Source organism: Lynx rufus, unplaced genomic scaffold (genome assembly GCF_022079265.1).
Source record: "Lynx rufus isolate CCGP_SWC_20201006 ecotype Redwood Valley unplaced genomic scaffold, mLynRuf1.p SCAF_4, whole genome shotgun sequence".
Classification (NCBI taxonomy): Eukaryota; Metazoa; Chordata; class Mammalia; order Carnivora; family Felidae; genus Lynx; species Lynx rufus.
In genome coordinates, this window is record NW_025814856.1 from 3,879,118 (window position 1) to 3,897,640 (window position 18,523).

The 18,523-nt window shown below is 43.5% G+C and overlaps 1 protein-coding gene across 1 annotated transcript in view; it reads right to left on the bottom strand.

Annotated features, from left to right (window-relative positions):
* Positions 1 to 18,523, bottom strand: part of LOC124524010 (complement C3-like) — a 44,905-nt gene that overhangs the window by 16,509 nt on the left and 9,873 nt on the right. The window contains exons 18-21 of the mRNA XM_047096004.1: positions 6,585 to 6,693; positions 6,213 to 6,298; positions 588 to 730; positions 273 to 485 (exon numbers count right to left, since the gene is read on the bottom strand). Of these exons, the coding sequence (XP_046951960.1) occupies positions 273 to 485; positions 588 to 730; positions 6,213 to 6,298; positions 6,585 to 6,693 (551 nt within the window). The remainder of the gene's footprint in view (positions 1 to 272; positions 486 to 587; positions 731 to 6,212; positions 6,299 to 6,584; positions 6,694 to 18,523) is intronic.

Consider the following 18,523-nt stretch of genomic DNA (forward strand, 5'->3'; position numbering starts at 1 on the left):
GTCACCCGCAGGCTTTATTTTTATTTATGACTTGATCTAGTATTATTTTTGAGAATGTTCATCACTAAGAAAGTGTAGAAATGTAACTGTTCCTCACTTACTCACCCTAATCCTGGCCTTGCTTACAATCTTGCAGGACTCTCAAACATCCTAAGCTGGACACTGGACACTCTTGGTGTCTCAGAGTCAGTGTCTCCAACCTGGGTTGACAGCATGGGGAGACAGGAGCCTCTCCCAAAGGACAAGGGACTGCAGGTGCCCCAAGGACTCACCACGACCTTCAAGGACTTCTTGACACCATCCATGAGGAAACGATTGTCGACAGCAGCCTTGACCTCCACGTTATGTAGGCCAACCTTCAGAGGCACGATGAGAAAAGGCACAGCTATTGAGGACTTGGCTGGGATGTTCAGAATCTGCTGATAGGGTTTCTTGGCGGTGGCCAGGCTGCAGAAGGCTGGGTTGTAGATCAGGGTCACCCTCGCCTGCCAGGGAGAGTATCAGTCAAGGGGCATGTGCCATGGTTCCCCCCCACACCTGCCATCTTCCGAGCTCTCCACCATACCTCTGCCCCCGCGGGAACCCACCTTGAGCTCCCCAGAATCCTGGTAATTGTAGAGCACGGCCTGGATCTCCACTTGCTCATTGCGCACGGCAGAGTAGGGTAGCCGCAGGTCGATGAAGAAGTCTTGCATCACCGTGACCTCATAGGGGTCAGCCACGCAGATCCCTGCCCAGGAGTGGAGTGTCAAGGGAAGGAGGTGGACAGGCTCTCAGTGCTTACCCCTCACTGCGGGAGCTGTGTCAAGCTCAGCCTGTGTTTGTGCAAGTCCAGGGGCTAAACAATTGTACAGGTGACACATTACCGATAGTGGTGGCAGCTGGGAGTCCCTGTGATGTACGGTTTCCATTTTCTTCTTGTAGTTTTACTCACAGGTAGGTGTGCAGGGGGAAGGGCTCGAGCACACCCGAAGGGTCCATACCTGGGCTCTCCAAAATGGTAGCCTGAGCTCTCTCTGGTTCCTGGGCACTTGGAATGTGGCTAGCTCAGAAAACTTTTTAACACATGTTTGGAACAATTTGCATATGCCAACCTACCTTTTCAGCTGTACATTTTGCAAATCCTAAAATACAGATCAAAGTATTTCCAATGAAAGGCTAGGGGTGCCTTTCCACTGACTGGCTCAGTCAGTGGTGGGTGTGATTCTTGATCTGGGGCCATGAGTTCAAGCTCACGTGGGGTGTGGAGATGACTTACAAATAAAATTAAAATCTTAAAAAAGAAAAATGGTAGCACCCTCATTGAAACGTTCTGCAAGTATAAAATATATGATACATCAAAGGCTTAGATGATCAAGTAAATGTATCTTTCGTAATTTTGAGGTATTAATAGGTTATTCTCAAATATGAACAGATGGTTATAACATTATTATGAGTCTGATGATGCTTTTTTCAACATATTTTTCAACATATTTTTTAACATATTTATCACATGTTGAAAGAATAATGTTTTGGAGACATCTGGTTAAAAAAATGTACAATAAAATTGATGTCACCGCCTCTTTTTTATGGGGCTACCAGAAGATTTAAAATTACATGCATCGTATTTCTGGTGGACGGTGCTGATCTACAGGAGTAAAAATGACTGCAAAACCGATGGTTAATTTGTGATTCAACAGCTACTAGGCTATATTCAAGCACTGGGTTGATGCAAGCAAAATGTGCAAAAGCTTTATCATATTGAAATGTTACACTAAAAAAATAAATAAAAATAATGTTGCACCAAAGGTGTATTAAAATTTGGGGCACCTGGGTGGCTCAGTCGGTTAAGCGTCCGACTTCAGCTCAGGTCATGGTCTCGCAGTCCGTGAGTTCGAGCCCCGCGTCGGGCTCTGGGCTGATGGTTCAGAGCCTGGAGCCTGCTTCCGATTCTGTGTCTCCCTCTCTCTCTGCCCCTCCCCCGTTCATGCTCTGTCTCTCTCTGTCTCAAACACAAATAAACGTTAAAAAAAAAGTTACACTAAAAAAATAAATAAAAACAGTGTTGCACCAAGAAGTGTATTAAAATTTGGAGCACCTGGTTGGCTCAGGTGGTTAAGCATCTGACTCCTGGTGTCAGCTCAGGTCATGATCTCCAGGTTCCTGAGTCGGAGCCTGGCCTCAGGCTCTGAGCTGATGGTGTGGAGACTGCTTTGGATTCTCTTTCTCCCTCTCTCTCTGCTCCCCCCCCCACTCTCAGTCTCTCAAAAATAAGTAAATATTTTTAAAATGCAGTTAAAAAAGAAATATATTATAATTTAATAATTTTTGTGTGTCTATTCTTCAGTGTTGAAAAAAATAGAGACTTGAACAAAATCCTTATTTGCTAACCTACAGTCATTATTCATCATTCTCGGGGGGTCTGTTATAGTCACGGGAGGTAGTTATCATTTCTTATCTACTATTCATTTTTACATTTTTTTAATGTTTATTTATTTTTGAGAGGCAGAGCTGGAACGGGGAAGGGGCAGAGAGAGGGGGACACAGAATCTGAAGCAGGCTCCAGGGTCTAAGCTGTCAGCACAGAGCCCGACGCAGGGCTCGAACCCATGGACCATGAGATCATGACCTGAGCCAAAGTCAGACACTTAACCAACTGAGCCACCCAGACGCCCTCCGCTCCCTGTTTTCACATTCTATATATATATATATATATATATATATATATATATATTTAATGTTTATTTATTTTTGAGACAGAGAGAAACAGAGCATGAATGGGGAAGGTCAGAGAGAGAGGGAGACACGTAATCTGAAGCGAATCCAGGGTCCGAGCTGTCAGCACAGAGCCCGACACGGGGCTCGAACTCACGAACCGTGAGATCATGACCTGAGCTGAAGTCAGATGCTCAACCGACTGAGCCACCCAGGCGCCCCTCTGTTTTCACATTCTTTTTTTTTTTTTTAATTTTTTTTTAACGTTTATTTATTTTTGAGACAGAAACAGAGCATGAACGGGGGAGGGGCAGAGAGAGAGGGAGACACAGAATCGGAAGCAGGCTCCAGGCTCTGAGCCATCAGCCCAGAGCCCGATGCGGGGCTCGAACTCACGGACCGCGAGATCGTGACCTGAGCTGAAGTCCGAAGCTTAACCGACTGAGCCACCTAGGCGCCCCTGTTTTCACATTCTTAAAGCCAGATTTAATTTACTCTGGTGGGTGAAAAACCAGCTTTTGCACCACAAACAGGAGGCTACCTCCAGGGAAACAAAACAGTTTTGTTTTGTTAAATACTGGCCAGCTCACGTTGTGCCTGCAGAAAGCAGACCTGCTCTCTCCTTGCTAATGCAAGTCAGTCAAGACCTACAGAGGAGATGAGGACATCCTTGCACCAGACTTAGCTTTTCCTTGAACAAGCTGGAGGGAGCGCGAGAGAACAACACATGGAATGACTTCTGACACACCATCCATGTTATGTTTGAGGCAGAGAAACGCCTACTCTCCGTGACCCTGGAAGGAAAGCTACATGTCACCGCATGTTGGTCCAAACCCATGGAAGGTACATCACTGAAAGGGAACCCTAGTTTTTGACTGCAGTTGACGATAATGTATCAGTGTTGTCCCAGAGATTTTGGCAAAGGTACCACCTAATGCAAAAAAGGGTTAGAGACGGGAATTGGGGGGAATTGAGGAGTGAGTGGTAATTCTCAGTTGTTTCTGTAAACCTAAATTGTTTAAGAAAACCCATTAATTAGGGGACGCTGGGTGGCTCAGTCGGTTGGGCGTCCAACTTCGGCTCAGGTCATGATCTCACAGTTCATGAGTTCGAGCCCTGCGTCGGGCTCTGTGCTGACAGCTTGGAGCCTGGAGCCTGCTTCAGATTCTGTGTCTCCCTCTCCCTGCCTCTCCCCGCTCATGCTCTGTCTCTGTCTCCCTCAAAAGTAAATAAACATTAAAAATTTTTTTTTCAACGTTTATTTATTTTTGGGACAGAGAGAGACAGAGCATGAACGGGGGAGGGGCAGAGAGAGAGGGAGACACAGAATCAGAAACAGGCTCCAGGCTCTGAGCCATCAGCCCAGAGCCTGACGCGGGGCTCGAACTCACGCACCGCGAGATCGTGACCTGGCTGAAGTCGGACGCTTAACCGACTGCGCCACCCAGGCGCCCCAACATTAAAAATTTTTTTAAGAAAACCCATTAATTAAAAAAAAAATCAACCAGGGCGCCTGGGTGGTTCAGTCGGTTAAGCATCCAACTTCACCTCATGTCTGATCTTATGTTTTGTGAGTTCGAGCCCCACATCTGGCTCTGTGCTGACAGCTCAGAGCCTGGAGCCTGCTTCAGGTTCTGTGTTTCCCTCTCTCTGCCCCTCACCTGCTCGAGATCTCTCTCTCTCTCTCAAAAAAAAAATTTACAAAAATAAAATATGTTTGGCTTCAATAATGACTCACACTCATCGAACATCTGTAATGTGCCAGGCACCATTTTAAAGGCTCCACACGTATTAACTCAAAAAACTCTCTGCACAACACTTTGAGTGGCTACTATTTGCATTATACCTGTTTTATGGATGCACACAGAGAGGGTGAGTAACTTGACTCAGGCCACACAGCTGCCTAGCGGACGACCGGGGATTTGAATCCAGACATTTAAGCTTGAGGAGCTCCCTGCTTGTAACTCTGCTGACTCTTTGCATTCATGGTATCTCAGGAGTCTAAAATTTCCAAGTTCCACTGGCAACCATCCTAAAATATAAATTCTGAGCCTCTAAGATGGCGTTCTGGAAAGGTTCATCCCCTGGTGATCTTGGGCAAGTGACCTGCCTTCCCTAGCTTCAGTATCCTCATTTGTCGGAGAATAAATGTACCAACCTCAGAGGGTTCTTGTGAGCACTGAATGAGATAATGTGTTGGGAGTTAAAAATGGTACCAGGTAAAGGGCGTCTGGGTGGCTCAGTCAATAAGCATCTGACTCTCAGTTTCGGCTCAGGTCATGATCTCGGGGTCTCATGAGTTCAAGCCCTGCATTGGCCGGTAGCTCAGAGCCTACTTGGGATTCTCTCTCTCTCCCCGTCTCTCTGCCCCTTCCCTATTCACGCTGTATCTCTCTCTTTCTCTCTCTCAAAATAAATAAATAAACTTAAAAAAAATTGTACCTGGTAAAACACAGCGTCCAACATGAGGCTCAAACTCATGAACCGTGAGATCATGATTGGAGCCTAGTTCAGACACTTAACAGAGCAACCCCAGTCCCCTAACATACCTCCCTTTTAATGTTTCAATATTTTTTCACCTACTTTAATGCTCAGCGAAAAAATTAACCTTTAAAATGTACCTAAATCAGGAATGGGGGGCGGGGGGCGGGGGGCGGCGGGGCGCACTCATTTTCCCTCTTGTCTCAAACTCCATGATGGCTCAGCTCAGTGCTGGCTTCTATTTACAATGGAGATATTTTGTTCATCATGGATTTTTTTTTTTTTGCATTCACGTTGATTTTTTCAAAATGATCACATGAAAGTATCACACATCTGCCTTAAAATTAGTGCCTCCCTCTCCTCACCCTGCTCCGAGGCCTGCCTGAGACCACCCCCATTAGACCAGGGCTCCCCAGCTCCCTGTGGTGGGCCCCCTACCCCCTGGTTACCTTTTTTTTTTTTTTTTGCCAAGTTTCACAATCTGGCCGCCAATGTGCCAATCATACATTTCATCCTGCTACCTCCTTCATATATTCTTAATGGATTTACCCATCACCCTGTCAACACCACCCCTTAAGCGTGTTTGTTGTTGCAAATTATTCTGTATGTCCTTATATCTGTGTCCAAACCTATAGATCGTACAACACTGAGAGTGAACGCTCATGTCAATGATGAACTTGGGGTGACGATAGGCGTGTCAGTGTCACGAATACGCCATGCTGGTGAGGGATGCTGATAGTGCCTGTCTGCGCGGGGCAGACTGTGTGCGTCGGGGGTGGGTAGACTGGGTGTATGTGGGAACTCTCTGTACCTTCCCCTCAATTTTGCTGTCAACCTAAAACTGCTCTCGAAAGAAAATCTATTTACAAAACGCGCTGACTCGTCACCCACAGAGCAGGATCTGACACCCCCACTTGTCACCTGGGAGCAGTGTGTCAGCCACCAAGAAACAGGGGATCTCTCTGGATGGGATGAGAAAACGCCCAATGGCCCTGGGATCCCTGACTCGTGAGCATGGGGCCACCACCTTCTCTCACCTTTCTTGTTCGACAAGCTCACCGCCAGAATCTCCCAGGTGGTGATGGAGTCTTTCAAAAATATATTCATGGTCTTTGTGGAGATTCTGGATAGAGGAGAAGTGGGGGTATCAAAAAGAGGCAGGTGTCAGGGGCCTGGGGGGAGAGCTGGTGTGGAGGGGCCCCAAGGGGCAGGTTGGAGGGAGGAGTGGGGGCTAGGCACATGGAGGGAGCCTGACTCTTGATTTTTTTTCTAGGCTGGGTTGTGGGGTTGCCCAGTGATTCCAGAAAAGAGAGGCATGGGTGCATTCAAACGAAGTGGTCCAGATGGGGCCGCTATAGGAGCTGGCCTGGGGGTGGGGGGGTTAAGGTGGGGGGGTGTCTCAGCCTTACCCATCTTTCTCAGGTTCACGGAGTTCCTCTATGCGCCACAGCCAGCTCTCAGGGAACTGGCTTCGGGAAATGATTTCCTCTTCCGGGATTATATCTTCATCCAAGTCACCTGGGAGGCACGGGTGAGGAGGAGACAAATCTGGGTTGAGAACGGACCCATTTCTCCACTGTCCCCAGAGATACTCATCTCTAAATGGCTGAAGAGGTTCCTACCAGAAAAACACACCCATAGTTCCATGATGGCCTGGGGAGGGGGGCAGTCATGTTTGTCTTTATTGCTCCTTTCTCCCCAAAAATACCATTAAAAATGACATTTTACAACTGTGTCGGTATAGGGGCAGAAATAGTCCAGGCTAGGACTATTTCCCCCTGCTCTGATTTTCATAGAAATGAAGCATTTGTGTGAGCATCTAAGTAAGCATAGTGGCTCCCAGGCTCCATGCCCGCTACATCTGATGGTTATGGCCCCCAAGCAAACAGGTGGCTCGAGAGACTCCCCAGACCTGTTGGTGACCCCGGGCGATGGGGTGGCCTTTTGAGCAAGCCTGACGCCATCAGCAAGTAGACCAAATGGGGCCAGAATACGGTTCAACCCTGTCTGGGCAGGTTGTAACGTGGCTTTGGGTCTTCTTAATAACAAAGTAGGTGAAATCGACTGATGCCTAAATCCACCCATATTCTGGAATAATCCAACAAAGTGCATGTCAGATACAAACATGCAGGCAGCTCTCTGTCTCACCCCCAATCGGCTAAAGAAATTACACAATTTGGGGCACCTGGGTGGCTCAGTCACTTGAGTGTCCGACTTCTGCTCTGGTCATGATCTCATGGTTGGTGAGTTTGAGACTTTCACCAGGCTTGCTGCTGTCACTATGAGCCTGCTTGGGATCCTCTGTCCCCCTCTCTCTGCCCCTTCCCTGCTTGCGTGCACACACACACTCTCTCTCTCTCGAAAAAAAAAACACATTAAAACAGAAAAGACTGGAGTCAAGATGGCAGAGAAGTAGTGGGACAAGGATTTTCCTGGTCCCTCAAACACAGCTGTATTGAGGTCAGAACACTTGGAACACCCAGGAAATAGGTCTGGGGAGTGATAGAAACATCTCCGAAGGTGGAAGGAGACAGCTTGGCGGGACTGAGGTGCATGTATGTGGATTGGGAGAGGTAAAACGGTCAGCATAGGCATGGAGGGGAGGGGACCCCTTCTGTGGAGACACAAAAGGGAGAGAAAGAGGCTGTAGGAGTATGGCATTGTGTTCGGACGAGAGAAAAACATCTCTGGACCATGGAGGGGGAACGAGAAATATGGAGAGTGCCAGTACTTTGCACGGTGCCAGTACAGTGCATGTACTTTGCAAAGTCTCAGGAGTTGAAGATTAGAGTTTTCAGGGGTGCAAGACTTTCTCTTGCAGCTTGCAGTGTGCACATGCCTCGTGGAGACGGAGCCAGCCCCAGGGCCCAGTAGCGATCTCAGGGGTGACTGGGAGAGAGCAGTCCCCACCCTGTAGTACTGTGGGAAGAGGGTTTAGTGCCACCCCAAGGAAAAAAGACCCTGCAGGCATCAGCCGTGTAGGCTGGGCAGAATGGTGCTACCCCAGAACCGAGTCTGTGAGGTGTGGGATTCTTTAAGGCATCTTGTTTTCAATCCCATCTGAGCATCTAGGAGGTGCAGGAGACTGTGGAACAGGACAAGCTGGCCCCCACCCTCCCTGCACTCCTCTATGAGGACAGTCTGAACAGCATGGTTTGAGACACTTTTCTCCCCATCACCAACATGGCGGGGCTTCAGGGAACAGGACAGCAGCCCCCAGTGGAGGCAGGACCGGTTTACAACAAACCCCGCCCCTCCATGCCTGGTAACTGCTTAAATACTGGAGCAGGACTGACCCTGACCAGGCCAGACAGCCTCTCCTCCAGACCAGCACAGCCAGCGGTCCTGAGCACCAACAGGCAGCTGTCCTGCAGTTTTCTATGTTAGTCCATTTTGTTTTGTTTTGTTTTTCTTTTTCTCTTTTCTTTTCTTTCATTTTTTCTCTTTTCCCTTCTTTTTACCTTCCTCTTTTTATTTCCTTTGGAATCACGATCACAGTTTCTGATTTGACTTTTGGTCAAGTCTCTCTCTCTCTCTCTCTCTCTCTCTATATATATATATAAATACACCCCACCTGGTTTCATTCTCCATTCTGTTTGTTTGTTTGTTTGTTTGTTTAGTCAGGCATTTTTCTCTATTGTTTTTACACTTTTTCTGTATCTCCTTATTAATTTCCCCCTTCTCTCTCTGGGTTAAGCCTTATAGTTTCTTTGATTCTCTGCCTGGTCTTTTTTTTTTTCTGACCCTTTCATTTTTTATTTGTATGGGAATCAGGCTTCCCTCACCTTTCCTTTTTCCAGGGTTCCTTCAGTGAACAAATCAAAACACCCCTGGTGGAAGGTCCAAACCATCACCACTATGAGCAGTGTGACAGAACAGCCAAATATGTAACATGATCACACTCCACAAACACTTCCTGAAGTCCCAGGACCTATTCTTAATATGGTAGGACTTGCAGGTGCAGGACACATAACAAGCTATTAAAACGTGTAAAAACCAGAAACCTAGCCAAAATGATGAAATGGAAGACCTCTCCTCATGAGAAATTCCAGGAATAAATGACAGGCAGATAACTGCTCAAAAAAGATATAAACAATATATCTGAACAAGAATTTAGAATAACAGTCATAAGACTGATAGCTGGGCTTGAAAAAAGCATAGGAGACACCAGGGAATCTATTGTTGCAGAGATCAAAGACCTATGAAATAATCAAGGTGGATTAAGAAATGTTGTAAATGAGATACAAAATAACCCAGCTGCAGTGACAGCAAGGATGGAAGAAGTCGAAGAGAGAATAAGCGAAATAGAAGACAAAGTTATGGAAAATGATGAAGCTGAAAAAAAGGAGGGCAAGGAAATTACTAGACCATGAGGGGAGATTTAGAGACCTACGTGATTCTGTGAAATGAAATAATAACCGTATCATAGGAGTTCTGGAAGAAGAAGAGAGAAGGAAAGGGGCAGAAGGTTTATGTGAACAAATTATAGCTGAGAACTTCCCTCATCTGGGGAAGGAAACAGGCATCCAAGTGCTAGAGGCACAGAGAACTCCCTTCAAAATCAACAAAAAATGACATAATCGTAGTGAAACTGCAAAATACAAAGATAAAAAGAGAATTATGAAAGCAGCTAGGGAAAAACGGGCCTTAACCTACAAGGGTAGACACATAAGGGTAGTAGCAGACCTGTCCACTGAAACTTGGCAGGCCAGAAGCGAGGGGCAGGAAACATTCAATGTGCTGAATAGCAAAACTAGGCAGCCAGCCAAGAATCCTTCATCCAGGAAGGCTGCCATTCAGAATAGAAGGAGAGATAAAGGCTTTCCCAGACAAACAAAAACTGAAGGAGTTTGTGACCACTAAACCGGCCCTGCAGGAGAGTGTAAGGGGGACTCTGTGAGTGGAAAGCAGCAATGACTACAAGGGACCAGAGACATCACCATAAGCACGAAACCTGCAGATAACACAATGACAGTAAATCCATACCTTTCAATAATCACTCTCAATGTAAATGCACTAAATGCCCCAATCAAAAGACACAGGGTATCAGAATGGATAAAAAAAAATAAGATCCATCTATATGTTGCCTACAAGAGACTCCTTTTAGACCTGAGGACACCTGCAGATTGAGAGTGAGGGGATGGAGAACCATCTATCATGCTATTGGACATCAAAAGATAGCTGGAGTAGCCATATTTATACCAGACGAACTAGATTTTAACACAAAGACTGTAACAAGAGATGAAGAAGGCCATTATATCATAACTGAGGGGTCCATCATCAAGAAGAGCTAACAATTGTAAATGTTTATGCCCCCAACATGAGAGCACCCAAATATGTAAATCAATTAATCACAAATATAAATAAATGTATAGATAATAATACCGTGATTGTAGGGGACTTTAATACTCCACTTGCTGCAATGGACAGACCATCTAGTCAGAAAATCAATAAGGACACAATGGCTCTGAATGACACATTGGACCAGATGGACTTAACGTATATTCAGAAGTTTTCATCCAAAACAGCAGAATACACATTCTTCTCGAGGGCATATGGAACATTCTTGAAAATAGATCACATACTGGGTCACAAAACAGCCCTCAACAAGTATAAAAGGATTGAGATCATACCATGCTTATTTTCAGATCACAACACTATGAAACTTGGTATCAACCACAAGAAAAAATTTGGAAATCCCCTTAATACATGCATATTAAAGAACATCCAACTAAAGCATGAACGGGTCAACCATGAAATTAAAGAAGAAATCAAAACATGTATGGAAGCAAATGAAAATGAACACACAGCAGTCCAAAGCCTTTGGGATTCAGCAAAGGCAGTTCTAAAAGGACAATACATTGTAATTCAGGCCTGTCTCAAGAAGCAAGAAAGGTCCCCAATACATAACCTAACCTCACATCTAAAGGAACTAGAAGGGCAGCAGCAAAGAAAGCCCAAGGTCAGGGGCGCCTGGGTGGCGCAGTCGGTTGAGCATCCCACTTCAGCCAGGTCACGATCTCGCGGTCCTGGAGTTCGAGCCCCGCGTCAGGCTCTGGGCTGATGGCTCAGAGCCTGGAGCCTGTTTCCGATTCTGTGTCTCCCTCTCTCTCTGCCCCTCCCCTGTTCATGCTCTGTCTCTCTCTGTCCCAAAAATAAATAAATGTTGAAAAAAAAATTAAAAAAAAAAGAAAGCCCAAGGTCAGCAGCAGAATAGAAATAATAAAGATTAGAGCAGAAATAAACAATAAAGAATTTTAAAAACCCAGAAGAATCTAAGAGATGGTTTTTGGAAAGAATAAAGAATGTTGATAACCCCTAACCAGACTTCTCAAAAAGAAAATAGAGGACCACAATAGATAAAATCACAAATGAAAGAGGAGAGATCAAAACAAACACCACAGAAATACATACAATTTTTTGAGAATATGATGAACAATTATGTGCAAACAAACTGGACACCCTGGAAGAATTGGACAAATTCCTAGACACCCACACACTACCAAAATTCAAAAGGGAAGAAATAGAAAATTTGAACGGACCCATAACCAATGAAGAAATTGAATCCGTTATCAAAAATCTCCCAACAAGTAAGAGTCCTGGGCCAGATGCCTTCCCAGGGGAATTTTACCAGACATTTAAAGTAGCATTCATACCTATTCTTCTCAGGATGTTCCAAAAAATATAAACGGAAGGAAAGTTTCCAGACTCGTTCTATGAAGCCAAAACTACCTTGATTACAAAACCAGACAAAGACCCCACTAAAAAAGAGAATTACAGGGGCGCCTGGGTGGCGCAGTCGGTTAAGCGTCCGACTTCAGCCAGGTCACGATCTCGCGGTCCGTGAGTTCGAGCCCCGCGTCGGGCTCTGGGCTGATGGCTCAGAGCCTGGAGCCTGTTTCCCATTCTGTGTCTCCCTCTCTCTCTGGCCCTCCCCCGTTCATGCTCTGTCTCTCTCTCTGTCCCAAAAATAAATAAACGTTGAAAAAAAAATTTAAAAAAAAAAAAAAAGAGAATTACAGGCAACCATCCTTGATGAACATGGATGCAAAAATTCTCAACCAGATACTAACAAATCGAATTCAATAGTATATTAATAGAATTCTTCACCATGATCAAGTGGAATTCATTCCTGGGCTGCAGGGCTGGCTCAATATTTGCAAATCAATCAATGTGATATATCACATTAATAGAAGAAAGGATAAGAACCATAGGATCCTGTCAATAGGTGCAGAAAAAAACATTTGACAAAATACAACATCCTTTCTTAATAAAAACCCTCAAGAAAGTCGGGATATTAGGAATATACCTTAACATCATAAAAGCCATAAATGAAAAGCCCACAGCTAATATCATTCTCAATGGGGAAAAACAGAACTTTCCCTCTGAGATCAGGAACATGACAGGGCTGTCCATTCTCACACTGTTATTTAACATAGTGTTGGAAGTCCGAGCCTCAGCAATCAGGCAACAAAACGAAATAAAAGGCATCCAAATTGACAAGAAGAAGTCAAACTTTCACTCTTCACAAATGACAGGAAACTCTACCGAAGAGTCCACCTAAAACTGCTGGAACTGATACATGAATTCAGGAAACTCACAGGATACAAAATCAACGTATAGAAATCGGTTGCATTTCTAGACACAAATAATGAAGTAACAGAAAGAAGTATCAAGGAATATATTCCATTTACAATTGCACCAAGAATTATAAAATACATAGAAACAAACCTAACCAAAGATGTAAAAGATCTGCACACTGAAAACCATAGAAATCTTATGAAAGAACTAGAAAAAGACACAAAGAAATGGAAAAACATTCCATGCTCATGGATTGGAAGAGTAAGTATTGTTAAAACGTCGATACTACCCAAGGTAATCTACACATTCACTGCAATCCCAATGAAAATAGCACCAGCATTCTTCACAGAGCTAGAACAAACAATCCTAAAATTTAAAAAAAATATATTTTTTTAACGTTTATTTATGAGACAGAGAGAGACAGAACATGAACAGGGGAGGGGCAGAGAGAGAGGGAGACACAGAATCTGAAACAGGCTCCAGGCTCTGAGCTGTCAGCCCAGAGCCCGATGCGGGGCTCCAACTCACGAACTGTGAGATCATGACCTGAGCCGAAGTCGGACGCTTAACCGACCAAGCCACCCAGGCGCCCCTAAAATTTTTATGAAACCACAAAAGACCCCAGATAGCCAAAGTAATGTTGAAAAGAAAACCAAAGCTGGAGGCATCACAATCCCGGACTTTAGTCTGTATTACAAAGCTGCAATCATCAAGACAGTATGGTATTGGCACAAAAACACATACACCAATGGAACAAAATAGAGAGCCCAGAAATGCACCCACAAGTATATGGCCAACTAATATTTGACAACAGGAAAGAGTATCCAATGGAAAAAAGACAGTCTCTTTAGCAAATGGTGCTGGGAGAACTGGACAGCAACATGCAGAAGAATGAACCTGGACCACTTTCTTACACCATACACAAAAATAAATTGAAAATGGATGAAAGACCTAAATATGAGACAGGAAACCATCAAGATCCTACAGGAGAAAACTGGCAGCAACCTCTTTGACCTCGGCCGCAGCAACTTCTTACTTGATGTGTCTCTGAAGGCAAGGGAAATAAAAGCAAAAGCGGACCATTTGGGACCTCATCAAGGTAAAAAGTCTCTGCACAGCACGGGAAACAATCAACAAAACTAACAGGTAACCGATGGAATGGGAGAAGATATTTGCAAATGACATAACGGATAAAGGGTTAGTTAGTATACAAAATCTATAAACAGCTTACCAAACTCAACACCCAGAAAACAAATAATCCAGTGAAGAAATGGGCAGAAAACATGAATAGACACTTTTCCAAAGAAGACATCCAGATGGTAAACAGACACATGACAAGATGCTCGACATCACTCATCATCAGGGAAATACAAACCAAAAACACATTGAGATACCCCCTCACACTGGTCAGAGTGGCTAAAAGTAACAACTCAGGAAACAACAGATGTTGGTGAGGATGTGGAGAAAGGGGAACCCTCTTGCACTGTTGGTGGGAATACAAACTGGTGTAGCCACACTGGAAAACAGTGTGGAGGTCCCTCAAAAAATCAAAATTAGATTTACCCTATGGCCCAGCAATAGCACTACTAGAAATTTATCCTAAAGGGCACACGGGTGCTGATTCGTAGGGGCACATGTACTCCAGTGGTTATAGTAGCATTTCAACAACAGCCAAATTATGGAAAGAGCTCAAATGTCCATCAACTGATGAATGGCTATATATACAGAGAATGGAATACTACTGGGTGATGAAAAAGAAGGAAAGCTGACCATTTGCAACAACATGGATGGATCTGGAGGGTATTATGCTAAGTGAAATAAGTCAGTCAGAGAAAGGCAGATATCGTATTTTTTCACTCATATGTGGAATTTGAGAAACAGAAGACCATAGTGGGAGGGAAGGAAAAATTAGATACAAAGAGAGAGGGAGACAAACCATAAGAGACTCTTAAACATAGAGAACAGACTGAGGGTTGATGGGAATAGGATATGGGGGAGTGGGGAAAATGGGTGATGGGCATTGAGGAGGACACTTGGGATGAGCATTGGGGTTGTATGTAAGTGATGAATCATAGGAATGCGCTCCCGAAGCCAAGACTACACGCATTGGCAATAAATTTTAAAAAAAAGAAAGAAAGAAATGACACAAGGCTGGGGGAGAAAACACCTGAGTGTGTGTAAGCCATATCCCAGTAGATCAGATATTTTGTCTAATTTTCCTCTTTGAGAAAGAAAGTCTATAGGCCACTGGAGCAGAAGGCACCAAGCCTAGATTAGAATAATTTGCACAGACTGAAGATTCAGCCCTTTACTCATGTGTGTTGGGAATCTTTGTGTGTTTTTTGGGGGGTGATGGTGGAGGGCGTGCTAGCCTTCCAGCTAAAAGAATTTAGAAATATGTGTCCCCTTTGGCGATGTCTGCCTTTAGGAGGTGACTGCACATTTCTAAGCAAAAATAAATAAATAAAATAAATAAATAAATATAAATATAATAAATAAATAAATAAATAAATAAATAAAATAAAAATAAAAATATAAGTGTACTTGAAAAGTATGTGTTACCATATAAGGATCTATACCTGCTGTCATACAGGCTACATAAAAATTGATTTGGGGGAAATTTTCCCTTGGCTTAAATTTTGCCCTGATCTGATAGCAGAAAGAGGTTTAGAAATAGACTATCCAGGAATAAGGAGGAACTTTACAGTGGAGAGACCCAGCAGACAGCGCCTTAATCACGTGATCAAGACTCACAGCACCAACAATGGGACAAATCAATGTCTTTGGGCTCCCGACATGCTGCACTGAGAATCCATAGTGTCTCTCCTGTGACAGTGCTGCCCCCAAATGCAAAACCTGGATGTCATTACGAGGAAGCATGGAGCCAACCCAAACCGTGGGACAGCCCCCCAAATGCTGGACGTGAAAGTCACTCAAGACGGCTGTGCTGCCAGGGGTTGAGCAGATCCAAGGACACCAAGGAGACCCCACCAGTAAATACGACGTCTGCTTCTGCACAGATCCTTTTCCTATAAAGGATCCAAGCCAAACCAGACCAGACCAAAGTAGACCGAACCACACCAAACTAGACCAAACCAAGTGAAACCACACCAGACCAGACTAAACCAAACCAGACCAAACAGGACCAAACCACTCTAAACCACACCAAATCAAAACCAAAACCAAAACCAAACCAAACCAAATGGAAACCACTGGCGAACCTGAATGGGGTTGGAGGTTCAACGAGTCAACATTCATGTCCTAATTCTGATGACTGTGCTGAGGTTTTGTGGGAGAATATCTTTTGTGGGAGAATTTCAAGAATTCCACATGGAGCTATTTGGGGATGGTGGGGGCCTCAAACAGTTCAGAGGGATAAAAGGTTTTTATGCCCATTTCTACTTGTTCTGCTTGAGAGTCTAAAGATTAAAAAAAAAAGATGATTATGTTTGCTTGGATCGGGCAGCCTGCAGCCATAGCATTTCCCCATCTTCCTTAGTTTTTAAGCAAAGGGGTTCTGTTTCATGACTTTTCATCCTGTGATTGATAAGATCACTTCCCTTGGTTTCAAGAGCCACTCACACTGGCCTTCATTCTCAGAACCCATTTGGATGACACAATTTCTGGTCCCCTATGAAAACGATGGGATGTGCAAAAGAAGTGTTCAAATGGCCAGTGAGAAGGGTCAGTGCAGCAACCACCACTCTGCACACAGTGGTTAAAAAGAGCAATGGAGTGACAGAAAGAGAAATCAAGGAATCAATCCCATTTACAGTTGTACAAAAAACCATAAAATACCTAGGAATAAATCTAACCAAAGAGGTGAAAAATCTATACACTGAAAACTATAGAAAGCTTATGAAAGAAATTGAAGAAGACACAAAAAAATGGAAAAAAAGATTCCATGCTCCTGGATAGAAAGAATAAATATTGTTAAAATGTCAATACTACCCAAAGCAATCTTCATATTCAATGCAGTCCCTATCAAAATAACACCAGCATTTTTCACAGAGCTAGAACAAATAATCCTAAAATTTGTATGGAACCAGAAAAGACCCCGAATAGCCAAAGCGATCTTGAAAAAGGAAACCAAAGCAGGAGGCATCACAATCCCAGACTTCAAGCTATACTACAAAGCTGTAATCATTAAGACAGTATGGTACTGGCACAAGAACAGACACTCAGATCAATGGAACAGAATAGAGAACCCAGAAATGGACCCCCAAATGTATGGCCAACTCATCTTTGACAAAGCAGGAAAGAATATCCAGTGGAATAAAGACAGTCTCTTCAGCAAGTGGTGCTGGGAAGACTGGACAGCAACAACCAGAAAAATGAACCTTGACCACTTTCTTACACCACACACAAAAATAAACTCAAAATGGGTGAAAGACCTAAATAATACAGGAAGGCATCAAATCCTAGAGGAGAAAGCAGGCAAAAACCTCTTTGACCTCAGCTGCAGCAACTTCTTACTCAACACGTCTGTAGAGGCAAGGGAAACAAAAGAAAAAATGAACTACTATTATAAAAATCTTCTGCACAGCGAAGGAAACAATCAGCAAAACTAAAAGGCAACCAACAGAATGGGAGAAGATATTTGCAAATGACATATCAGATAAAGGGTTAGTATCCAAAATCTATAAAGAACTTCTCAAACTCAATATCCAAAAAACAAATAATCCAGTGAAGAAATGGGCAAAAGACATGAATAGACACTTCTCCAAAGAAGACAGATGGCCAACCCACCCATGAAAAGATGCTCAACATCACTCATCATCAGGGAAATACAAATCAAAAACCACAATGAGATACCACCTTACACCTGTCAGAACGGCTAACATTAACAACTCTGGCAACAACAGATGTTGGCAAGGATGCGGAGAAAGAGGATCTCTTTTGTATTGTTGGTGGGATTGCAAGCTGGTGCAGCCACTCTGGAAAACAGTATGGAGGTTCCTCAAAAAACTAAAAACAGAACTACCCTACAACCCAGCAATTGCACTACTAGGCATTTATCCAAGGGATAGAGGTGTGCTGTTTCGAAGGGACACATGCATCCCAATGTTTATAGCAGCACTATCAACAATAGCCAAAATATGGAAACAGCCCAAATGTCCATCGATGGATGAATGGATAAAGAAAACGTGGTATACATGTATATACATATATACACATGTATATATACATATATACATGTATACGTATATATATGTATATATATGTGTGTATATATATATCAACAATAGCCAAAATATGGAAACAGCCCAAATGTCCATCGATGGATGAATGGATAAAGAAAACATGGTATACATGTATATACATATATACACATGTATATATACATATATACATGTATATGTATATATATGTATATATATGTGTGTATATATATATGTATATATATGTATATGTATGTGTGTATATATACATATATATAATGGAGTATTACTCGGCAATCAAAAGTATGAAATCTTGCCATTTGCAACGATGTGGAGGGAACTAAAGGGTATTATGCTAAGCAAAGTTAGAGAAAAACAAATAACACTTCACGCACATGAAGACTTTAAGACACAGAACAGATGAACATAAGGGAAGGGAAGAAAAATAATATAAAACCAGGGAGGGGGACAAACCATAGAGACTCTTAAATGTGGAGAACAAACTGAGAGTTACTGGAGGGGTTGTGGGAGGGAGGATGGGCTAAATGGGTAAGAGGCATTAAGGAATCTACTCCTGAAATCATTGTTGCACTATATGCTAACTA